Genomic DNA, 26,107 nt, shown 5'->3' with positions numbered 1-26,107 from the left:
TACAGTTGACATATGCTTTGAGGAAGCTTAAGATTAAAGCATTTCCCAATACACTTCCATGCATGGTGCTTGGAAGGGGACTATTGACTCAAATATTACACACACACATATATGTATATAATTACAGTATACGTTAGATCTCTTGGGGGTTTTGAGATTATTCCTTCAAGTGATTTATCTGGATTATTGAAGGACAGAGAGGTACCAGGTGTGCACAGAAGCAACAGGATAATAGAGAGATTTGACATTTCAAAATGATGAACATGATGTTCAGTTTTGGGGGATTTCCTTATCAGCCTTTGAAGATTGTGCTTTGAAGTCTTGCACAAAAATCCTTTTGGAGAGACGCAACTGATCCTATAAGATCTTCTTGTGACCTTTGATACCACTAGCCATGAGATACTAGTGACAAGTCCAAGGAATGTGGCAGGAATTCCTTAAGTTCTCCACCAACACAAACATTTAATGGAGTTTTCCTGCTGCGAGCTTTCTGGAGATCACACCATTCTAGGATACATAACAATTTTCTGTTCTCAACTGCCTGATTCAAAGTCAGGCATCTCTAATTCAACCCATCATTGCAGAGCCAGTAATGAAGAGTAGAAGGAAGGAATTCCTAATACATAGAACTCAAATATCAGGCATAACATGCAAGTGATTTCTTTTTAAAGGAGAAAGGGGATTTTTAGGGGCAAGGGCTTACAAACACTAATGATGTTAAGCTCTAGACTTCAAAAGATGCAAATTTAAAAATATCTTCGAAAATCAGTCTGTCGAGAGATTGTAGAAAAGGTATTCAAAACTTCTGTCAGTGCCCCCAATCCAACAGGAGATCACTTAGACACCTGACCCAGTCCTAAGCCAAGGTATGAAAGTCTACCACTAAAATCCTTTAGAAATCACTTTATTTACAAGAATTGGGTTGCAATTTTAACTCTAACTCCTTTCTAGGCTAGTAAAATGTGCAGCTACTTTCCACTGTACACATGCCATGATAAAGAAAGAGAGGTACACTGGGATATCTGAATACTCTTAATCAGGATGATACACAATTAAGATGATACACTGGGATATCTGAAACAATGTTCCAAGCATAAATAATATTGTTGCCTATGAACTTGAAAGTATTTGAAGGCAGGGCTGGAACTTAAAATTTTGATGCCAGTACTAAGCGACCCAAAGTATTTTCCAGCGCTGGTGGGATAATTCGTGCTTTCATGTAGTATCTGAATAAGGAGGACATGGACCCCAACACCAGTTCTTGAATGTCAAGCCCAAAAGGTATGGGTTTTTTAAAATTCAAAATTAGTCTAGGCAGCTAGACAACTATAAAGAGACCACAGCAAGAATTACACCGACCAGCCACCAGGGATACAGTGCAGCTCAGACTTACCCAGTGCCTCAGCTGTCGAGAAGGTGAGCATGATGAGAAATAGCAGGATACAAAAATTGATACAGGAAAAGAAAATAAAAGAAGTCAAAACCAGTGTTCTAGCACTCCTAATGTTTAGTCATCATTATTAGCTCGGAGAAGCAAAATGATTCCATTCATGTTGTGACTTCTTTATTCTTTCACATTTTAAAATGACTACAGTCGAAGTGTTAATTTTCCCAACAAAATTTGTTGTATTCAGGCTACTTTAAATTTATTCAGCTTTGCTAGAGTTCTATCATCTTCATGGGATCTTGGCAGCTGGTCCTTCAAATATTTACATGCAGATCAGCATGATACAACTTGATGAATTAGATCAGGAACCAAAAGAAACGTTAGATTTATGACAATGGTTCATGTTCTGATTGAGATTTCACGAAAAATCATGTTCTGATTTTTCAAACCATGGTTTGAAGAACTGTTAACATGCCATTGGCTTGCATGGCCCCTCCTCCACTCTCACATGCTGGCTTCCTCCTCCAATTCCATGTTTCTTGTCCTGTACCATAGTTTGCCATGACATACAAACTAAGCAAATTATGATTGGTGCTAACTCTAAACTATGATTTATAAATTACCATTTGAAGTAGGTTTGCAAACTATGGCTTAAATCCAACATTGCATGAGCAGACGTCTACTCGCGAAATGGGACTTGTGTGCTCCCCAAACCTGCTCTGGAGCAGATTAGGAGGTGTGGGGGGCTGTAGTTGAGTGGAAATACATTCCACCACCAGTTTCCATTCCACTGGGAAATTGCGAAAAGGAGAGGAAATTGGCAGGTAAGAGGGAAGGGCAGGGACCATGAACCCACAATATTTGGCTGGTTCTCCAAATCATGGTTAGAACTGAACCAGATGTGTGATGCTTTTTACACCTTCCAGACCTTCACTTAAGGATCTTCCACATCCTTTTAAATATATATAAAGCAGATTGGGAACAGAATTCTGTATTAAAAATACCAAAAATACAAACCCTAAATTATACAACTAGACTAGAATGTGCAAATTTGCATACATCTGTTTAACTTATATGGCTGTGCAATGGTTAATTTGTAGGCAATTCTGTTTCCCCCCTCTCTGTAAGATACTTGAGAAAAACATGAAACCAGAATCATGGAAATCAGTTTCACCATTTAACCAATGGAATTCTCACAAATTTTAAGCAAAGTCTGGCAACATAGTCACAGATTCCTCTCTGCAACTCTCAAAATTCTCAAATCCTGAGCAGAATCTATTATAGATGCCATCCTACATACACTATGCATGATATTATGCAAATATGTTGGCTGTGACTTTAAAGTACATATGCACTACAAACATTCACACCCCTGCAGTATGAAATGGCAACATGACTTTCGGAGATACTTGCAGCATCCAAGTACTGTCAGGATAGGGATCGGAAAAGTACATTTGCAACATAGCAAAGGTGCCAATCATCTTTTACTTCTATGCACAAGAGAAACTGCAACTCTTCAGCAAAAATGCCCTCCGACCACTTCCTTTTGTTAACTGGCTTAAAAAATGGACATCACTGGTTCCCAAGAAAGGTTTCCCAAGAAAAAGTTTTAGTACTAAAATCGGAGTATTTGTGGGATTAAATGCTTTTTCTTGAGAAACGCGAAAAACTGCCCAAGCTTCTATAAAATTGAAGTATCTAGCAACTAATTGTCTAAAACCATGAGATTTCACTTCAGCAAATCTTATTCAATAATCCAGAAACAGGCAAAATATCCAAGTAAACTATAACTCCAATATTATCTGTTGTTGCTCAGAGTGGTTCACCACGTTTTATACTCCAGTAAGATTTCATTTATGTTATGAAGAAGTGGTTATCAAACTACAGAAAGCCAGTTTTATATTACATGCTCATGGAGATTAGATTTAAGTTTATATAGGAAGTCTCCAGTTTATTCATTTGCTTTTCTCTGTAAGGACAGATACGGAATGGCCAGAAAGAAGAGCTTAAGCTAAAGGTTCACTGGAGGACCAGATCTACACCTTATGTCATATCATTACGATCCCATCATGTTAACACTATATCCCTCTTGCACATTTTTACCTCAAAGGACTCATAGTGGCATTTGTTGCAGTATTTTGGATAATGTAGAATAAAAAAAGCAGGAAATAACACTACGATAGCAATATACAGAATGTGTTATGTGCCCCAACAGTTATCAGTGTACTTTAATACTGCTATAAAGCAGCTGTGGCGATCTAACCAAGATCTTTCCCCAGGTAGAATCCTTGGGGTGAAGCATCACTTGAAGGTTCACAAAGGTATAAAAATGGTTCAAGTAATGGAAGCCACATTTTCCACTTGCAAATGGTATTGAGCTAAAAAAAAATATAGATCCAAGACTTCTGAAGTGCTTCCTATGCGGTTGATAAACAAGTATGAAAGTGGACACAAATGATAATGTAGTGCAGCAGAACATTAGGGACATAAAGGAACTGCAATAAATTCCAGACCTGGGATGAAAACCAGTTTTCCAAAGAAAAAACCCCTTAATTATACATTCATACATTCTGCTTAGCATCATGGTATTTATACAACTATCTATAACCATGTTTAGCACAGCTTGGGTATAAATTTAAAGCTGACTACAAAACTAAAATGTCAGCACATCCATAAGAATTCAAATAAGAAATGGCACAAGAAATCTGGCAGTGTGGTTGTGGTCATATTACCAAGAGAAAACTTGTAAGAGTTTTGGCCCTATAACTTCACTCTAAATCAAGATTTTTTATGGCTATACCTCCATCATTTTGTTTTTAAACGTTTTTATTGTAAGCTGCTTTGTGAGGGCTTGTCACAAACAGTGGGGTAAAATAATAACATCACTACCAATCCAATCACATCACAAAATAATGTTCAAACAGGGAATGTGTGGAGACCTGTATTAGTTCTCCTTTTTTTGTAATTCCCACAAACACACACACACAAAACATGAAGGACATATTTCTGTTTCAAACAATTCTCCATTTATGTAGGCATGCCAAACAAAAGAGACTATGACAAACAGGTAGTTGGACAAAGAAAACATGGTCTCCAGATACTCCATCTTAACAAGATTACAGAGAACCAACTACACACATCACTGTAGTCAAAGAGCAGATTCTCCATTTTCAGCTCTCCTCATGTCATTCCCATTCCATGCCATTTTGTTCTATCCCATCTTTTCATTAATATTGTGCCAGAGAAGGATACGTTCATTGGATTCTTCTGTCTACATTATGAAGGTACTTCAGTTTCACCTGGCACTGTTTTGGGCTGCACTTGCACAGGCCTTCTGAAGTCTACCTCAAACCTGCCAGGTTAAAACTATAGCCTTAATGTATCTGCCTGTAGAATGTTTGAAATATTTCAATTTAAATATTTAAATATATTTTAAGCACATTTAAAGTGTGATTTATTTAAATATAGGGGAACTGATGCTGCCAGGCGGAAAATTTCCTTGCTTACATTTCCTGTACTCTGTCCAAGGATGTTGGTGAAGTTCACCTAAGCCAAGCTCAGAAATGAACTTGAGGGACTCATTAAAACCAACCTCAAAACAAACGTGAATTTTAACAGCCCCAACCTTTTCCTCTGGCTTAGATTTAATCCAAGAATGTCCTGCTTTCCACACATTCAAACACACACACACCTCCACTGCCCTCCCTCATCCACAACACCCCTTGCCACTTAAACACACCTGCCCCTGGTCTTAAGTCATCTCCCAACCCTCAAAGTTTGCCCCTGTGGCCTCTTTACCCTCCTTTCTTATTGTTTTGTAGAAGAGGAGGAGTTGCCAAGTTGGCTGTGGTGTAATGGTGGTAATTTTTCCAAGCTCCTCTGTTTGGCTCAAAAATATTACCCAAATTCTCCCCCCCCCCTTTTCTTTTACCCAACAAACTCAGGTAATTTCTGAATCTGAGGTGAGCTTCAGAGAGTTTGTTCATTTTTGGCTTCAACTTTCTCCAATTTGTCCCAAAAAATGCTTTCTAGGTGTTGGTGCCATCAGCCGTCAATCAGGAAGTACCTCATGGAAGAGGTTCTTTCTCCATGAAGTACTTTCTGTTGTGGGGTTTGAGAACTAGTGTTTTTGCTTTGCCACAATTTAACTCTACCTCTTGGGCCAATTCCACTAGCTCATCTGGACCAAGCAGCAGCAACCAGAACAGTAATGGGCCCACTGAATGCGTGGAACTGCAAATCAGTACATGTGGAAGTGCCCTAAGCACCAAATATGATTGGGGGCAGACACAACTACAATTCACAATGTGTGCCTTATTTGCTTTCCCTCTGTTCATCCCCCATCCCTTAATAAAATTGTATAAATGCAATTAAAATACTGCCAGGGCAGGAGGCTGAGAAACAAGGCTGAAGAGAATATATACCCCAGCAAAGAACAGTCTAGTTGCCTAAATGATTTTTTTTTTAATAAATTTTGATTAATACCAGACAAAGTTTCTCAAAAGAAAAACCATGACAAGGCAAAGTCATATTCTGGACACAGACTTGCTCAAATATATTATGGAAAACTGAAATACCATTTCAAACACTACAGCTTTAGACCTTGTTCTTCACACTTTTTGATAATTTCAGTCTCTTATGTATTGTCTTTGTCCAACTGAGGTTCAAAAGAACAAGACTCAAGAGTTTAAAAACTAGTTCTACATGACAATCTAAAAGAATAATGGTTATAAAATCAGCCTGTCATACAATATCGATGGGTCATACGTTTGCGGGAGTATTATAGGTCCCGCTTTTATTTATTGTGGTTTTTTTTTAATTTTTCCCAATTTGAAGGTTCTAATGGTGTGGTAAACTGGATGCTAGAGTTCAACACATCTGGAGGACACCAGGTTGGGGAAAGCTGCTCTACTTCTTAAGCATTACAGGAAGGTATAAAACTAATTCTCACTATAGCTTTCACTCCGTCAAGACTTACTATCATTATATTTTAAAAGTATACACAAAAACAATGAACAGGCACCTCCATTTCAGCATGACTACAACTATCATTACTTCATGCCAGTTGAAGGGAAATTTGTGAGAAGGAAGTAAAAATCAGAAAGTGAGCTACTACTAAAGAAGACTATTTGGGGACTCTAGAAGAAAGCTCAACTCCAAGAACACACCAGCCTGAGGGCTGGTTATCTCTACAACCTTAAACGGCCAGCTAACAATAAAAAAAAAAAAAGTAAAGGTGTCCCCAACCAGTCTTATCCGACTCTAGGGTGTGGTGCTCATCTCCATTTCTAAGCCGAAGAGCCAGCGCTGTCCGAAGACGCTTCCGTGGTCATGTGGCCGGAATGACTGAACACCAAGGTGCACACTGTTACCTTTCCCGCCGAAGCAGTACCTATTTATCTACTTGCAATTTCTTGCTTTCGAACTGCTAGTTTGGCAGAAGCTAGGACTGAAGACGGGAGCTGCGTCTTAACCACTAAGCCACACCTGCTCCTAATGCCATACTTGAAACTTTGGAGTGTTAATCCCAACCAGTTCAGGATGAGATTTGCCCTTGAAGGATACATTTCAGAATAGTTTCTGTATGATATGGGACTGCTTCTTTCTACCCCAATGTCCTCAGAATTGGCAAGATGGCTAGCTGGAAGCACAGAAGAATGGAGTAGAGAGATTGGACAGCTAGGCACAGAGGGTGCCACAGAAAACATACACCTACACCAGAGCTCTGAACAAACATAACTAGGATTTCAATGTGAAGGCTGACCCGGAACCAATGTAGCAACACACATATTTAAAATGTATCTGTGGTTTGCATACGGAAATGTATCAGTGCACCCACATGACGCAGTTCTACTGCCTTATCCAAACTTCCTCCTAAGCACAAATAAATGCCTGTTACAACAGCCAACAAAACAGCAGTGAATATGGGAGTTTTACCACGTAAGGGCTGAACATGAAGGGGGGGAACAACATAGTTTCCTGATTTAATTGCTGCATGACACTCAATATGATGGCTCACTTTCCAGTATTTTTACACCATTATAAAACACTGAGCAAATTTTGGTAGACTGTCAATTTTTCAAAAAAATAAATAAATAGGATGCTGTTTTTAGAACCCCTTATATCAATAATAGTCGCATGCCAATCCAATCCACTAATGCAGTATTTCCCAAATTGGAGGTTGGACCCCAGCTGTGCATGCAAGAGGAACACCTGATTGTGGCTAGTGGGGAGGTGAGAGTCTTATTTCCCTGTACTGGTAGTAAGTTAATAAGCAGGTTATGCTCAAGCTTCCAAATTATGACTCATGGCCACTCTGGGATTGTTGAATTGTAAGAGTGGGGTTGCAAGTCCTAGTAAGCTCATATTGAAGGTGAAGTTGTCCAGCATGTTTCAGACCAATTGTGATTATTCAACACTAGCACTTATTATGAGGCATCACACATATGCACAGCCTTCAAACTTGGAATAGATCCTAAAGCAGGCCTTGGAACCTTGCTGCAAATCTTGTGTTCACTGATCATCTCCAAACCTGTGTCTGGGAATAGTGGGTGTATAAGCAATACATGGAGGGGCTGTCATTTGCTGGTGGTCTAGCAAATTTAGAAAGGAGTGTGATTTCATAAAGTTTACTCCTGGGTGAAGATTAGGTGAGGCACAGTAACAAAAATCAACCATCAATATATTCAAATAATTATTTATGTATATGGCCATAATGATCAAAGAGTATCACTATGATGAAAAATGGAATCGTCACAGCAGCACCTCATCAAACATGTAAAGAAAAAACATGGGGAAATTTACCTTTCTTTGCTTTCTTCTGCAGTTTCAGTGTGTCTGAAGATTTCTTTTTTATCTCCTGGCGGGCTTTTTTGTATTCTAAAGAGATACACAAACAGTCTATAATATCAACAAATTTGATGTCTTTGCTGTGCTATGTTTTGTAAAACTCAGGCTAAGCTTGATGATTCTAGACTGGACAGGCAATGTAGGAGAAGAATATTTAATGGTGCAATTGCATACATGCCTACTCAGAAGCAAGCCTCATTGAGTTCAATGGACTTACTCCCAGGAAAGTGTGCATAGGATTGCAATCAAGTGCCCTAATGCATTTCATAGTACCTTGAAATCTAGCGTGAAAAAGTATGCAAAAGATCCGGGAAGAACAGAAAGCACACAATCACCTGCAACTAGGGAGGTTGCAAGTAATTGCAGAGATGGCCTCATAAAAGCAAGCTCCGATATTCAAGTAGTCACAAGGAGAAATGGGTTGAACAGGACCTGGCTCCTAGTCTGCTAAGAGCAGGACTCTACTTGACCAGCAACCTGTCTGCCATCCACTACTTCTGTAGCTTGCGTGCGTGCACACACACAAATCAATAACATAAAAAGCAAACTACAAACTTTTAAAACAAACAATTAAGAGCAGCTATAATTAAAAGCAGCCAGATAGCTTGCTCTTAAGCAGACAGTATCAAGAAAGTGTGGCAACTTCTGCTGTGGGTTTTTTTTAAGTTAGTTTATATTAACATTATAATATTATAAACTATAAGGGTTCTCTTAATTCTATGAAATTATTTTCTATTCTCTTGAATTTGGTATAAACTGAATTAATAAAAAATATAGTTTTAAAAAGCATAACAGATCTAATGGTGAATTAACAAGTTCATTTTAAGGAACCATTGTTTTTTGTGGTTAATATGAACATGAATGCACCCCTATGCAGTAAAAGGAGGCACAAGTATAGATTCCATCTCCTCAAACTTTTCATGGTCCCAAATTCTGATTGTACCTCCTTCTTACGGAGGGACTATTTAAAACACACACATAAAATCACAACACAATCACCAAAAGCCACCACCACCACCAGTAATCTCATGGCTGAACATTTCTGTATAAAATGAACACATCACCTTGCTCTTTTTAGAGATGGTGGTTTCCTACCTAAGCAAGGGCTGATGAAGACACAACACTAGCTCCCTCCTATCCCTGGTTAAGAGATCAGAAAGCAACAGCAGTATCACACACTCCCTTCTGGACAATCCCTCCCATCTCTTGAAAACCTTAGTCCTACCACCTGCCTTAAGAGTGAATGTTACATTGACCCAAACATTAGCTACTGTTCAGGCTTACCACAGTTCCCATTCAACCAAGATTTGAAAACAACATTAAACCATGGTTTCCTATGAACATCAGTGCTAACGAGACAATTAGCCATGGTTAAGACAGGAGGGGAAAATCTGCTCCAGACACAGGAGGGGCTGCAGCGAAGGTCCAGTCTCTTGCCTGCAGTTAAGAGGGAGCCAGTACCATGTCTGCATCTACCCGTGGTGGTCATCACCACCTTGCGAGATGGTTAGTTAACACTTATTTCCTCAGTACACTGCACAAAAGGAAGACAGCCTGTTTGGGAAGAATTTTTTTTTTTAAACACAAAAAATTGTAGCATCTGTCCATCTTTCCCTTTCCATGTAACTACCTTTTGCATGGTCTTTATCCAGTTGATTGGCCACTTTCTTCCACTCTTCCATTTGCTCTTGAAGTGGGTTTATCAGACAGTCAATTAAAGCACTAATTTTGTTGAAAAAACACAAAGAGGAATCAAATCCTGCAGGAAGAAAAGTCAATCTGAATCTACTCTACCCCTTTTATGGAATCCTCTGAAAACCCTTCATATATGTTAATAACTGCTTCACATTTATACAGATACTTTAGACTGGACCATACCATTTCATATACCTGATCTCAACAATCCTTCCAACATCCCTGCAAGGTAGGGTTTGCATTATTGTCTGAATACTGCAGATCAAGCAAAAGCGGTGGGGCCGAGGCTGAAATACAGTGGCTCACTGAAGGGCACTTAGGGTGCAACCCTATGCATGTTTAGACAGAAAAAGGTCCTACAACTCCCCGCATCCCCAGCCAGCCAGGGACATGCGGGTATAAGTAAGGTCCCATGGCAAGCGACGCTAACGAGAAAAGGAGTCCAAGATGGGTGGGAGCTTTTAAAAAAGGAAATTCTCAAGGCACAATCACAAACAATTCCAACAAGAAGAAAAGGTAGAAGACAACAGAAGAAGCCAATGTGGCTTCACAAAAAGCTTAGGGATGACCTGAAAACAAAAAAGGACACATATAGGAAGTGGAAAGAAGGCCAAGCAACAAAGGAAGAGTACAGGCAGGTAGCACAGAATTGCAGGGATGGTGTCAGGAAGGATAAAGCTGAGAATGAGCTGAGGTTAGCAAGGGATGCTAAAAACAACAAAAAGGCTTTCTTCAGCTACGCGCATGGTAAAAGGCAGAGGAAAGAAATGGTGGTTCAGCTATTAAATAAGGATGGCAAAACGATAACAGATGACAAAGAAAAGGCAGAGGTGCTCAATTCCTACTTTGGCTCAGTCTTCTCCCAAAAGAGGGTCTATGACCCCCCTGGCAAAGGCGAAATACGACTGAAGGGGCAGGACTGCAGCATGAGATTGATAGGCATAGGGCCAAGGAACTCCTAATTACTATGAATGAGTTCAAATCTCCAGGGCCAGATGAACTGCATCCGAGAGTAATAAAGGAAATGGCAGAAGATCTCTCAGATCCACTGTCTATTCTCTTTGAGAAATCATGGAGGACGGGTGAAGTGCCAGATGACTGGAGGAGGGCTAACGTTGTCCCTATCTTCAAAAAGGGTAAAAAGGAGGAACCTGGGAACTACAGACCAGTCAGTCTGACATCAGTCCCTGGGAAAATTCTGGAGCAGATGATCAAGCAATCCATCTGGAAGCACCTTGACAACAATGCCGTGATTACTCAAAGCCAACATGGATTTGTCAAGAACAAGTCCTGCCAGACGAATCTGATCTCATTGTTTGATCAAGTAACCTCCCTTGTGGACCGTGGGAATGCTGTAGACATCATATACCTCGACTTCAGCAAAGCTTTTGACAAAGTGCCCCATGATATCCTGATGAGCAAACTAGCTCAAAGTAGACTAGATGAAACAACGATCCGGTGGATCCACAGTTGGCTACAGAATCGGACTCAAAGAGTGCTTATCAATGGGACCTTCTCAAACTGGAGAGAGGTAACGAGTGGGGTACCGCAGGGCTCAGTCCTGGGCCTAGTGCTCTTCAACATTTGTATTAATGACTTGGAGAAGGAGGTGCAGGGAATGCTGATCAGATTTGCAGATGACACAAAATTGGGCGGGATAGCTATCACCTTGGAAGACAGAAATAAAATTCAAAGTGATCTTGATAGACTGGAGCGCTGGGCAGAAAACAACAGAATGACATTTAATAGGGATAAATGCCAAGTTCTGCACCTAGGAAAAAGAAACCAAAGGCACAGTTACAAGATGGGGGATACGTGGCTCAACAACACTACAAGCGAGAAGGATCTTGGAATTGTTGTCGATTACAAGCGGAATGTGATCCAACAATGTGATGTGGCTGCAAAAAAGGCCAATGCTATTTTGGACTGCATTCATAGAAGCCTAGCTTCCAAATCTCGGGAAGTACTAGTTCCCCTCTACTCAGCACTGGTTAGGCCTCATCTGGAGTTCTGGGCACCACATTTTAAGAAGGATGCAGACAAACTGGACAGCGTTCAGAGGAGGGCAACAAAGATGATCAGGGGACTGGAAACAAAGCCCTATGAGGAGAGACTGAAAGAACTGGGCATGTTCAGCCTTGAGAAGAGAAGACTGAGGGGAGAGATGATAGCGCTCTTCAAGTACTTGAAAGGTTGTCACAGAGAGGAAGGCCAGGATCTCTCCTTGATCATCCCAGAGTGCAGGACACAGAATAATGGGCTCGAGTTACAGGAAGCCGGATTCCGGCTGAACATCAGGAAAAACCTCCTGACTGTTAGAGCAATACGACAATGGAACCAATTAGCTAGGGAGGCAGTAGGCTCTCCCACACTAGAGGCGTTCAAGACGAGGCTGGACAGCCCTTTGCCAGGGATGCTCTGACTTGGATTCCTGCATTGAGCAGGGGGTTGGACTCGATGGCCTTATAGGCACCTTCCAACCCTACTATTCTATGATTCTACTCTTTTCTGTGTAAACATGCATAGGATTGTGCCCTTAGTGAATGTGTTGCGCAGTCTACGTTTGCACCAGGGATTCCCTAATTTGTAGCTCAATCTCTCAAGTTTACACCAGAGTGCTACCAGATCCTAGAGGAGGCCCAGTAAAACATTTGCTTTTGCAGTAATAGCCCAAGTTCTCAATACTTGAAGTCCTGCCCTTTGGCACTCTTCATTCACTGCTGAGCTACAGTAATGCCAGGGATAGGAATTCCTAGTTTGTAAAAGAGGCTTGAGCCGGCAAGCCTGGTTTCTCAGGTTGGGCAGTTAAATCTTCCCCTTCTACAAAGCCCAGTTTGTTTGGTGAGAGAAAAAGAAAGGGTGTTCCTCTGCAACAGAAAGTCAGAGGTTAGCTGGAAGCCAGCCCCAGTAAACAACCTAATGTAGTCCTGAATGAAAGGGGCTGTGTACCAATTACATCTTGACAGCAATCCAGAAGCTAACGAAGAGCTATTTCCAAACTTTTGTCAGCTCAGGGATGTGCATTACTCACCTTGAAAACTGCCTGAGCTTGGACTCTATGCTTCTGTGCCTCATGCACATTCTGGTCAGAGCAGAGCCAATTTCTCTGGTCGCTCCTGAAAAAGAAAATGAACTTATTTATAAAAACATCCAAGGAGTGCACGGAAGGAATAAAAGCAGTATTTATTTATTTATTACATTTATAGCCCACCTTTTTTCCTCCTCAAAGAACCCAAGGTGGTGCACATAATCCTCCTCCTCTCCATTTTGTCCTCACAGCAACAACCCTGTGAGGTAGGTTGGGCTGAGAGTCTGTAACTGGCCCGAAGTCATGAAGTGAGCGTCCGTGTCTGAGTGGGGACTAGAACCCGGGTCTCCTGACTCCCAGTCCAACACTCCAGCCACTCAGACCCTTATTGGGGTCTTAATGACATCCACAGCACCTTCACACAAATTACTGAACCATGCCCAGGCTAGGGGAGATGGCCTTAGTAGCTTGCTCAGCAATGGCTAGTGCTGCGTGCCACAGAATTAGCCTAAAAAAGGCCTAACTGAGCATTATGCAGATGTAGAAGGGATGGTTTGGTGCCAAATTTGGCCAGAATTCACATTTTTGGAGAAAAATTATATGCTGCCCAATGAGCAGCTGCTGGGTGGGGAAGCTATCTCTCCAAATGATTTGAGGTTGACATGACCAGCAGAGACAGCAAAAGAAATTAGAACAAATGAAGAGATAAAAACAGCTAACTGGAGTCATCATGCCTATATAAAAACGCAACAAGGGTTTATTCAGCGACTCAATGGAAAAGCCTGGCAGAACCAGAAAGTCTTTAATCCATTACCTAAAACTAAAAGAAAGGCAGGCAGGCCTCCCCAGAAAGTGCATTCCACGGTTGTGGCACCACACTGGAGAAGAATAAAACACAGAAAGAGGGATACCACCACAAACAGGGGAAAAAAATGAGGGAGGAAACTCCAGATGCTATTTTTATTCTTGGCCCAACACGTTTTGGATTGTCAATCCTTCTTCAGGAGCTCTTTTTGCAATAATACCCACAAATGGGACTGAGCTTCACATCAGTCCGAACACTTAGGAGGGTCTCCTGAACAGATCTTAAGAAAACAGGGGAGATTCATATGGGTGCAGACCTTCCAACTAAAGGTTTGCAAAAGCCATTTTTGACTTGCCCATAAAGTATCGATTTATAAAGAGCATCCTGTCACTGAGGCTCAGGTGGACTTGGTGACTAGGAGTGCTGTTTACTAACTTCGGCTGGTACGCCAGCTATGGCCACTCCTGGATAGGAATAGAATGGCCACAATGATCCATGCTTGGTAACAGATTGGATTACTCCAACACACTTTATCTGTGCAGCTTCCCTTGAGACTGGTCTGAAAATTGCATCTAGTGAAGAATTTGGTGGCTAAGTTGCCAAGTGAGGCAACTTACCATGAGCATACTACACCTTTGCTCAGACAACTGCACTGGCTACCAATATATTACTGGACCAGGTTCAACATGTTATTGATATAAAAGGCCCTGAACATCTTGGGACCAAGCTACCTGAAGAGGTGCCTTCTCCTGTACCAACAAACCTGTTCAGTGAGATATACAGATCAGGGCATCCTAGTCTTGTGTTGCCTGTGCATCTGACAGCAACTGGGGGACAGCCTTGTGGGTTGTGGCAACTCACCTTTGGAATTCTCTCTCTTGCTCCCTTGCAGTGTGATAGGCACCAACCTTGACAGTGTTTCAGAGCCTGTTAGAAACTCAACTGTTTACCCAGGTGTTTGCTGGTTTGAATACCTAGCTTAATAGGGGTTTGGTTTGGTTTTTATCTTTGCATTTTATTTTAATTGTTCTTTTACTGAATTTTGTACACCCTGCTGTGATTTAGTAATGAAGGGAAGTATATATACGTAGATACACTTTAAATAAAATAAAAATTAGAAATAAAATGCAAATAAAGAAGACAAAAGAAGAGTGGGAACACAGACATAGTTTAAACATTATGAGATCACATGAGACCTTAGATCTAGAGTAAAAACAGTAAAATACAAATATCCAATTCTTCAACTTTGTGAATCCACACCATTTTTTTCTCCCAATGTCAGGCAACTTGCCGACCACCTTTCAGTGAAGGTTGATATAGAACCTAAGCTTGCAAGTTCTCCTCCTGCAACTCAGGAAAGAACAGCAACCCTGTTCTGGATTTGCCAGGGATCAAGGGATAATGGGTGCCACAGGCATATTATATCCACTCAAGCATTGGAGATCCTATGTGAATCCCCACTGGAAGGGGATTGTAAAAGGTTTCACTAAGAATGCTACTGCAGATCCACAAATGCAGTAGGCCTTGGTAGCTGGACAAAAATGTGTGCTTGTGTGACTATGCTACCTCCTGCAGAGGGAGGGGCAGGGTCATGCTTGACATCACATTGTGCTCAAAGCCCAATACAGTTAGGAGGGGGGAACCTCTGCCCTCCTTCCCAGCTCAGAGCTGGGAAGGCAGGTGGGGGCTCACGCCTGTTGTGCTGCCATTCAGAGACACTCCGAAAAGAGAGAGAAGTCTTGCTGTTTTACACATCTCTCCCAAGAGAGCCCCTGTCTTTCTCCAAGCTCAAAAGGAATACAGAAATTCTCCATGATATCGTGCTCTTATGGTTAAAAGGTGCAGTCACCAATGGCAAGTGCATCTGTGGACGCTTGCACAAAAATGCTCGTGTGTATTTTTGTCATCCATGAAAGCGGCACTCTAGATAAGGGCAATAGCTAACTGCACATCTGAGGAAAATTGCTCCAGATTCTTCCCTGGAGTGCTTGCATCTCATCACACAGCTGTGCCATGTTTTATGGGGAAGGAGAAACACGGGAGGGCTTTTTCAGTCACAAAATCAGCTCACAATGGCTCCAGGGTCCTGAACAATATTGTAACACAGCCAAGTACCTGTAAATGAGATTCCGCACTTGTGGAACGCCTGAATCACCAGTAGATGGTGCCCTTTACATGGAACATAACTTAACTGCCTCACTGGAACAGAGTTGGGGCCCATCAATTCCCCAGCACACTGTTTCCAATGGAAGAAAAAGCTGTGCTAGGCCATGACAACATCTCAGCCCCATTCATGCATTAATGGGGGGAGGGGTGTCCATGTGATTATGAAGCCAGCAGGGCCCCACTCCCACAGCATGTGGCTTCCTCCCCTGCCCTGCCCCACAACATCGACCCACTGAGCATAAACAGAGGGGGGCAGGTGCATGACCCTTCTGCCCATTTAAACACACAGACCACCTTCACACGATTACCGCATGAAGGGCCCCCCTCGTAATGATGTACTCGATACATTTTGTGTGAAGTTATTTCCTTTTGATTATCCTTAGCTGCTATCGAGTTTTAGGAAATGATGGGCCCAATCTGAATGTCAGGCTGATCTCTACTACCTTCTCCACTTCAGGTATTTTAAAATGCAGGTATGCACAAGTGGCCAGTCTTTCAGATGCTGCCACCCCCACACCAGAATTCCGAAAGAGGTCTGCAAACACCTTTCATTTTGAAGCACTTTGTGCGTAAGACACAAAATTTCTAGGCTGCCAACGTGTGGTCACGTTTTCCCATTTTTTTTGTCTTTGAAGAGTCTTTTTGTTGAATTTGAGGAAGTTTCAAGAACAGGAAGCGTTTCTTCTCAAATGTTAAGGGGTATACCAGATGACATTTTGGGGCTGATTCAGTCCATCGCATGGTGCAATCTATCCACCTAAGAACAGCACATCCAAAGCTGACCTATGTGTGTAGGCCTCAATCCCATGGCTGATGCCTCAATTATTTTCTGGATAATTGACAATACCCATAAGGCCTAAATGTGGGGGCAGACTTCAGATTATCACTCCCATGTGGGGGCAGCTGAGAGGACAGGGACACCCTTGCTCCACTTCATATGACAGGCTGGATTGGGGGGGGGGGTACTACTGCCATAGCTCAGTTGTAGAGCACATGCTTTGCATTCAAAGGGTCCCAGATTCAAACCCTCTTATCTCAAGGTAGGGCTAGGAAAGATTTCTGTCTGAAACCCTGAAGAGCTGCTGCCAATAGTGTAGACAGTACTGAATTAGCAAGGGTTTGACTCTGTATAAAGATAGCCCTGTATATTCCTACATACTATCTTCCAAAATGGAACAGAGAAAATGTGTATGTACACACATGTGCTAGCCTCGGTATCCCAGCCTATTACTTCATTGTACAATTAGGGCCCGCATCAACAAGCCTCATGCTTGTACAGTCACCTCAATAAAACAACCAGAGCACAAACACTTAGACCAGCTTTCTCCAACCTGGGGCCCTCCAAATGTGTTGGACTACAACTCCCAGAATTCTGAGGTAGGCAATGGCCCTATTGGCTGGGCATTATGGCAGTTGCAGTCCAACACATCTGGAGGGCCCCAGGTTGGGCAAGGCAGGGTGAGACTGCAATAGGCCCTGGTAGCATCACAGGAAACAGGGTGGACACATAATATGACTCAGGCCTACTTAAACACCTACCTATGCCATGGTTCTCTGTGTGGTGCGTACACAACCCCAAGGCCCACTCTTCACCCTACGTATCACCTACGCAGCCAAGCCATCTGTGTACTGGCCCTCAAGGTGAAACATTACAACCTCTTTTCCTCCTCACGGGGGCCTGCTGCAACAATCACTGCACAGGAAGTCCCAGGTCTCGTCACAGCAGTTCTTTGTTAAAAAAAAGACCAATGTTGCCTGACACTGGAGAAAGGCTCCGTGAAGCATCATTGCCATAAACAGCAGCAACCCCATCTGATGCAAGCACTTGTGAGCTTTCTTCTCTCCCCTCAAAGCCTTCTCGCATTTGGGAGGCTGCTGCCATCTTGAAACACATCAAGGTGTTAATGGACACACAGGCATGTAGCCCACAGAAGGGGGCAAGCGGTGTTTGTACGTGTGCATACTGAAGAGGCTGTTCCAAATGAGCAGGCGTCTGCTGCAGCTCGAGAGGGGGGCAGAGAGAAGACAGAGAAAACTTAATTCTTTCGTCAAAGCATATTCGCTGCAATAAAGAGGCTGTGCATCTAGATCTCCTCTTTGAAAGCTAACATTGTTAAGGGCCTAATTAGAAGCAAGAGACAGAGAGACAAAAAAGTATCTCAGCATGCATACAAGCACGAGAGTTAGCAGGTACAGTATTCAAATTGAGGAAATCGAGTACAGCTTGTCCATGTGCTAAATGGACTGATGGTCACACTCAGTATATTGCAGCTTACTAAAAAAAGAAATCAAGCCCTATTCTATGGGTTTAATCTCCGAGAACAGTTACTGGAAACGTATCTAGAGAGCCTGATAGAACAAAAATTAGGTTGGATCCAGACTTAAGACCCCCATCATCCTTTCTCTGTCCCATCTTCCCAGCCAAGAAAACAAAATAAGCTCAACAGATGAAAAGAATAGAACGAGGCAGACAACGGACAACACAAACACAAAATAAATATAATCTGCAGACACGCAGACATGACAGAAAAAGGATTACGCTGGATACCAGCTGTCCCTTCCTCCCACTTACAATATTGCCTGACTCCTTAAAAATATTCCAAACTCATGACATTTCTGTTTGTGAGGGTGTAACACACAAGCATTTTGTTTAACTGCGCCCCCATGTGCTCTCTACCCCCACCCCCTACATTATTTAATCAGGAAAAAGAGGACTTTTGCTCTTAAATTGCTTTTACACTGTTCATATCTACAGCCAAATTGCCCAGGTATCAAAAGGGACAGTTATACTAACAATGCAATCCTATGCATGTTTGCTCAGAGAAGTCACGTTTACTCCCATTTAAGTGCGCACAGGAATGCAGCCCAAGTGTATTACTACACAATCACAATTTCCTAATGACAAGTGCACTGTATAGAGACAGAAATTACATGTTTAGCGGCTCCATCCAATTATTAGGCATACATATTTTTACAGGTTCCCCCTCCTTTACAGTATGACAGTCTGGTTTTTGCTTCAATATACTATTACAGAAAAAGTATATGTATAATATATGCAGTGAGATTCAAAAATAAAATGCAGATTTCAGTATTTCCGCAGCCATGATTAAGTTTGCTGGGCGACACACGCACCGCATTTCAGTTCACTGTGTGTTTGTTGTAGGAGGAAATATTCTTCTGTAGCCACCGCAGCCACTCTCAGCATCAGTTTTACTAATTCTGTTACAGCATTGCCTGCCCGCCCTTTAGCCCCCTCTATCCCACTCCTAGAGCAGCAGCTGGCTCCTTAAGCCTCATAAGCCCAAAAATTTGGTACACAAGTCTTGACAGCAATGGGAAAGCAGCAATAGGCCACCTGTCAGAAGAAAAGGAGGAGGGCAAAGAATTGCTAAAAAAAAAAAAAAACAAATCCTGCATTCAAAAAAGCAAAAGTATCTTCACTTCCTGGACCAACAGAGGCCATTAAAGCTCCTAGAAAAATCCCATCAGAGATGTATTGGCATTTATACATTTTAAGATAACATCTTTTTTCACCAGATTTAAGGCCAGTGCTTAAAACGTGCTGGCTGAGAAACTGAAAGGAACCTAGGAAGTTGCCTTAAACCTAGTCAGACCAATGGTCCACTTAGCTCAGTATTGTCTGACTGCTATTAATGTGCAACATATTGTTTTATCTGTGCCGAAAGTATTGGAGGCTAGAGCAGGCATACAGTACTGGCTCCCTGTTAACCATGGTTACAAATCATGGGGCCAACCTCACCAATTCAGGCTCCTTCCCTGCCCTGCAGTTAAGCAGTTTGTCGGTACCAATATCAACCACTATTTCAGGTTACCCTTAACCCAGGATCTGACACTCATCTCCAACAACAATTCAGATCCTATTTCTCTGCTGAGCGATAACCCTGGTTAACCTTAACAAGCCAATGGCGCTACTGAACTGCTTAGCCACCATTAAAGGGGGGGGGGGTGCTCCAGGGATGGGAGGGACTGTGAGATTCCCAATTTGTTAAACTATGGGTATGAACAGGAAGCCTGTGCTTCATCTGCACCACCCTCTAGTTTATTTCTATATGCTTTTTGCACAAATGACACAACACGTTGTTTAAGAGATGAACGTGCGAGGGGAAGTTCAAGTTAGTTTGACAGTTTGTTCACTAGAATCTCTCAACCAGCACGTTCAAGCCAGCAGCAAAATACATAAACAAATAAATAAATAAATACTTTTTAAAAAAATGTTTGCTCCTCCACTGCTAAAATTTAGCTTGTAAGCTCCTCTGGATAGAGTCATGTCAGTTCTGCTTATGTTATTCAGTAAAGCATAATGCACAATGGCATTATATATGTAATTTCATTTCATCTTCATTGCCAGTTTTAAATGGCTGATACTAGCCTTTAGGGCTTTAAATAGCTTGAGACCAGGTTATTTCTGAACCTGCCTGCTCCTGCATAAGCCTATCTGGGTTTTGAGATTGATGTCAGGGGTCCTACTTTCTCAAGGATAGGGACAAGACAGGGCCTTCTTGATGGTGGTGCCACAACTCACTCCCAGTAGAGACTCACCAGGATCTTCCTTTTCCTGTAATTTGACAGATTGTTTAAAAAAAAAAAAAGACTAGCTTTTCATTAGTAACTTGCTGTTTTATGTTGTTCCTGAAGTTTAGTACTATTGCGCCTTGCTGTTTTACTCTGTGTTTTACTGCTGTTGTTCCCTTTTAATGAGTTATTGTTTTATTATACTGCATTTTCTTTTTCTTGTCAGTCACTGTGGTTATTATTTTAATAGACAAAGCAGGATATAAACAAACTAAATATGTACAACAATATGAATATAAATAGAGCAGCTATCACCTACTCACTGGAGCAGTACATGGCAGGGGGCAGGTAGATATTTTTATCTTTGCTGTTTTAAATCTGTATTTTAAACTCCTGTACTGCTGCTAGGTTTTATTGTGGTTGTATTGTTGTATTGTGGTTATAATGTTCTATATATTTTTAACTGTTTTATTGTGTGTTGTTTGGTTTTAGTTTTTGTGAACCGCCCAGAGAGCTTCGGCTATTGGGCGGTATAGAAATGAGATAGATAGATAGATAGATAGATAGATAGATAGATAGATAGATAGATAGACAGACAGACAGACAGACAGACATTACCATCATTTACTTCAAGTCAGCACCTGCCACCCACCTGCTATATTCTATTATATAAATCCAGCTCCTCCTCCTTCACACAATCTGCCAGTTCGCACAATCAAACAAGCCACATTATTGTATCTATACACAGTTTTGCTACGGTTTCCTCTCTTCACCAATCAAAACAATATGGCAACCTCACTCAACCTGATGCCCTCTGCATGTCCATTAGCAATGCTGGTTGGGGATGATGGGATTGTAGTCCAATACACCTGGAGGGTGTGAGGTTCAGGAACGCTGCACTATGACTATGTGAAGAGACAGAAGCTCTGACTATATCAACACAACAATGTTTACTGCTGCCTTTCCTTTTTTTCTGTGCATGTTAAAGCCAGCGTAGTCATCTTGCCTCCGGTATTATTCCTAAGGCTACGCCTTATTTATACTCAAGGAGACCAAAACTTTGCCCTGATCACCCGCCAATTCAGGAAACAAATGGGCTAAATTCAGCAGCGGGGGTGAATATCATCCCCAGTCACTTGCTATTTCTGCTCGATCAACCTTTTTGTTGCTGGGGAAAACATACAGCTGGTTCATCACCAGTGGCCACTAAATTGTCTATTAATAAGATAAACACGAAATCATCAGGTTAGGGCTGAGAGGCTTTTGACCTTGGCACTAAGGGCTCGCCTGCTCATATTCAGAATATAGATTGCAGCTTTGGAGGAAATGGCTTTAAAAGATTAACCTACTGTTTAGAATTAATTAACTATTCCCACAGGGAACTCTTTGATTTAGTGCTCTAGTACCAGATTCTCACATTAACAATCAGCTTGCTATTGGAAATGCCTGCCTCCAACCCCTGCCCATATTTCCCTCTGTTCTGTGCATGCAGGACTCCTCTAATTCCACCTAGTCTCTTCTCATAAGAATCAAGTTCCTCTCCGACAAAGATCTAGATGCCTGCACGCATAAGAAATCCACAATTTCTAAAGCTCTATGCAGGTTGGGGCCTCAGACAAATAACAGGGCTACCTAGCTCGATTCCTGAAGGGTTCAGTTATTACTCAAGAGACAAAGGACATTCACAGACTCCCATAAGCACAAATTAGTTGCCTCTCAACATGGTTAAACATCCTTGTGTCCCTGAATTAAGATCAGTTTAAGCTGTTCAAGGAATGAACTTTGTCCACTTTCGGTGCATCTAAAACAGTCCTTTCCTACGTCATGTACCATCTGATTTTTAGAAGACCGTTTTATTAACAATACCATGCACGTGCTGTGTTCAGACACCAAAGCACGTGCAGAGAGGTTGACTGTGGGGCTGTACCACACGTTTGGAATTCTGTCCACAAGGGAACTTATCAGTGATCAAGCATCCCTCAAAAGCTGTGTCACATCTTTCTACCCAAGGTTTCTTTTGGATACATTGGAGGTTTAGTCCCTTTTGATTTTGAATAGCTTGAATGAGATAACTAAATTTGAATGAAATGCCTGTTATTTATATCTAAATAACTGATGGTTATTTAGATAACCAGGTTATTTAGATAACCTGATGGTTCCTGGCTTGCTCTCGGGTGTGGTGGTAGGTGCTGCTTGCTAAATTCCAGGTCAGTCCAAAATAAAATCTCCCTCATCCATGATTTGATTGTGGATAAGGGGGCTAACCTGGTATGTATTACTGAGACCTGGGTGGGGGAACTGGGAGGGGTTACTCTCTCCCAGCTGTGCCCTCCTGGGTACTCAGTGCAACACCAACACCGACTCGAGGGTCGGGGATGGGTTGTGCCGTGGTCTACAGGAATTCAATATCTCTCTCTAGGCTTCCTGCTCATTTGAGTGCAGATCTTGGGTGTTTGTACCCTGCGTTGGGTAGCCGGGACAGATTAGGGATTCTGTTGGTGTACCACCCACCCCGCTGCTCATCAGACTCCCTGCTAGGGATGTTAGAGAATTCCGTCACGGATCCCAAGTGGGCCAAATTCCAGTGAATTCGGGGGCCCAGAATCCGTGGCAGAACGGAGCCCCCCGCCCCCCACCCCGCGAAAGCCCTGTGAAACGGAGCCTACCTGGCTGCGACTGCGGCTTCAGCTCTGGCGGCGGCAGAGGCTCCTGCCGGGCTGGTGCAGACGCAAATGGCGTCCTGAGTAGGGGACGCCATTTGCGTCCCTATGGTAGCCCATGATATTTACGTAGCCTATCACGGCTAAAGCAGGGACGCAAATGGTGTCCCCTACTCAGGACGCCATTTGCGTCTGCACCAGCCCGGCAGTGGCTGAGGCCCTGCTGCGGGTTGGCCCAGCTGGCGGCTCCGTGGCCTGGCCGCGGAGCAGAGCTGGCCGGGCAGGATTCCAGGGGGGAGGAATGGATTGCCTCCCCCCACCTGCGGAACCTGGCGGAGCCAGGTAAGCGGGGTTTCGTACACCCCTACTCCCTGCCTGAGCTGACAGAGGTGGTCTCAGACTTGGTGTTGAGGACCCCTAGGATGATGGTCCTGGGGGGACTCAACTTCCATGCCAAGGCCGCTGTATCCGGGGTGGCTCAGGACTTCATGGCTGCCGTGACAACTACGAGGCTGTCCCAACATGTCATCAGCTCAACACATGTAAAAGGACACACATTTGATCTGTTTTTCTTGACTGGGCAGGAGGATGATCTGAAAGTGGAGGAGCTAACATCTGTCCCTTTGTCATGGTCTGATCACTTCCTGCTGAGGTTTAGACTCTTGGCAGCCTTACCCCCTGCAAGGGTGGGATACCTATTAAAATGGTCTGCCCCCAGAGGTTAATGGATCCTGATGGATTCCAGAGAGCTCTGGAGGATTTTCCTGCTGGCGTGGCTGGTGTTCCTGTCAAAGCCCAGGTCGCTTTGTGGAATGCAGAGATGACTCAGGCAGTTGACATGATCACGCCCAAGCGCCCTCTCCCTCTGAGCAGAGCTGAGCCAGCTCCTTGGTATACACCTGAGCTGAGGGCAATGAAGCAAGAGGGGAGACGGCTAGAACGCAGGTGGAGGAAAACTCGTGCTTAGTCTGACCGAACACAGGTTAGAGCTCATTACTGAGCCTACTCTGTGGCGATGAGGGTGGCAAAGAGACAGTTCTTTTCCACCAGCATTGCATCTTCTCAGTGTCATCCAGCAGAGCTTTTCCGAGTGGTTTGCGGCCTGTTACATTCTGGGCCAAGGAAAGAGACTTTGGAACCCTCAGTTGCATGCTGTGACGAGTTTGTATGGCACTTTGAGGATAAAGTCACCCAGATTCGTCATGAACCGGACACCAAAATTAATGCAGCTCCATTGGTAGAGGCGTTCAGAGCACCATCTGGTCCAGTTTTATTGGATGAGTTTCAGTTATTGAGGTCCAAGGATGCGGACAAGGTGCTTGGCCAAGTCCGATCGACCACTTGTGTGCTTGACCCTTGCCCTTCATGGCTTATTACATCAAACAAGGAGGGGATATCCAGCTGGGTCCAGGAGGTTGTAAATTCCTCCTTGAAAGAAGAAGTGGTGCTGGCCTCTTTAAAAGAGGCGGTAATCAGGCCACTCCTGAAAAAGCCTAACCTGGACCCAGAGGACATTAACAATTATAGGCCAGTGGCCAACATCCCCTTCCTGGGCAAGGTGCTTGAGCGGGTGGTTGCAGGACAGCTCCAGGCACTCTTGAATAAGATGGATTACCTAGATCCATTTCAATCGGACTTCAGGCCTGGTTTTGGAATGGAAATTGCCTTGGTCACCCTGTGGGATGACCTCTGCCAGGAGAGGGAGAGGGACAGGGGGAGTGCAACCCTGTTGATTCTCCTGGACCTCTCAAAAGCTTTCGATACCATCAACCATGGTACTCTGGATAGGTTGTCTGGGTTGGGAGTAGGAGGCACTACACTGCACTGGTTCTGCTCCTACTTGGATGGCCAATTCCAGAAGGTGGTGCTGGGGGATTATTGCTGTGTGCCAGGGCAATTGTGCCATGGGGTTCCACAGGGCTCTATTTTATCCCCCATGCTGTTTAACATCTACATGAAACTTCTGGGGGAGGTTATCTGGAGGTGTGGGCTGAGGTGCCATCAATATGCGGATGACACCCAGCTCTACCTCTCTTTCTCATCAAACTCAGCTGAGGCAGTGGCTGTTCTGAATCAGTGCCTGGGCACAGTCATGGACTGGAAGAGGGCCAAACTCAATCCAGACAAGATGGAGGTACTGTTAGTGGGTGGTTCGTCAGCCCAACTAGGTGATGTTCAATCTGTTCTGGAGGGGGTTACACTCCCCCTAAAGGATCAGGTTCGTAGTTTGGGGGTGCTCTTGGACCCAGAACTGTCACTTGAGGCACAGGTGAACTCAGTGGCACGGAGCACTTCTTATCAGCTTAGGCTGGTATACTAACTACGCCCTTATCTGGACAGATAAAGCCTAGCTACAGTTATCCATGCTCTGATAACTTCTCATCTGGATTACTACAGTGCATTATACGTGGAGCTGCCTTTGAAAATGGTCCGGAAACTTCAGCTGGTCCAAAATAGGGCAGCAAGATTGTTAACAGGGACTGGCCAACAAGCTCATATTATGCCAGTACTTTTCCAGCCGCACTGGCTGCCAGTCCATTTCCAGGCCTGATTCAAAGTGCTGGTATTAACATTCAAAGCCCTTAACAGCTTGGGGCCAGGTTATCTGAAGGATTGCCTCCTCCCGTATGTGCCTGCCCAGACCTTAAGATCATCCTCAGCGGTCCTTCTCTGTGAGCCGCTGCCAAAGGAAGTGAGGTGGGTGGTACTAGGAAGAGGGCCTTTTCTGCTGTGGCACCCTGGTTGTGAAATGAGCTCCTTAGTGAGATTTGCCTGGCACCTACATTTTATTCCTTCCGGCACCAGATGAAGACCTTTTTATTTTCCCAGGCATTTTAGCATTCTAGCTTTCTAGTCTTTTAGCTTTGCTAGTTTAAAGCTGTATTTTAAATCTCTGCATTGCTGCTAGATTTTATGCTGGTTGTATTGTTATATTGTGGTTTTAATGCTTTTATATTTTATATAGTTTTACTTGGTGCTTTTTG

At 43.1% G+C, this 26,107-nt stretch overlaps 1 protein-coding gene across 6 annotated transcripts in view; it reads right to left on the bottom strand.

Annotated features, from left to right (window-relative positions):
• MTSS1 (MTSS I-BAR domain containing 1) overlaps positions 1–26,107 on the bottom strand; it is a 164,356-nt gene that overhangs the window by 29,438 nt on the left and 108,811 nt on the right. For 5 of the 6 annotated variants that reach the window (XM_084848842.1, XM_084848843.1, XM_084848845.1 and 2 more), the window contains exons 4-6: positions 12,963–13,047; positions 9,867–9,958; positions 8,192–8,266 (exon numbers count right to left, since the gene is read on the bottom strand). In XM_084848842.1, coding sequence (XP_084704968.1) covers positions 8,192–8,266; positions 9,867–9,958; positions 12,963–13,047 — 252 coding nt within the window. Of the gene's footprint in view, positions 1–1,393; positions 1,467–8,191; positions 8,267–9,866; positions 9,959–12,962; positions 13,048–26,107 lie in introns of those variants that run through there. The other variant, XM_084848848.1, reaches the window with a different exon arrangement.

The sequence above is a fragment of the Heloderma suspectum genome, chromosome 4 (assembly GCF_057233095.1).
Source record: "Heloderma suspectum isolate Gila_16-S chromosome 4, 16-S_ref, whole genome shotgun sequence".
In the NCBI taxonomy this organism is placed as follows: Eukaryota; Metazoa; Chordata; class Lepidosauria; order Squamata; family Helodermatidae; genus Heloderma; species Heloderma suspectum.
Note: the sequence above shows the minus strand (reverse complement) of the source record. Positions and strands in the feature narration are given on the sequence as shown.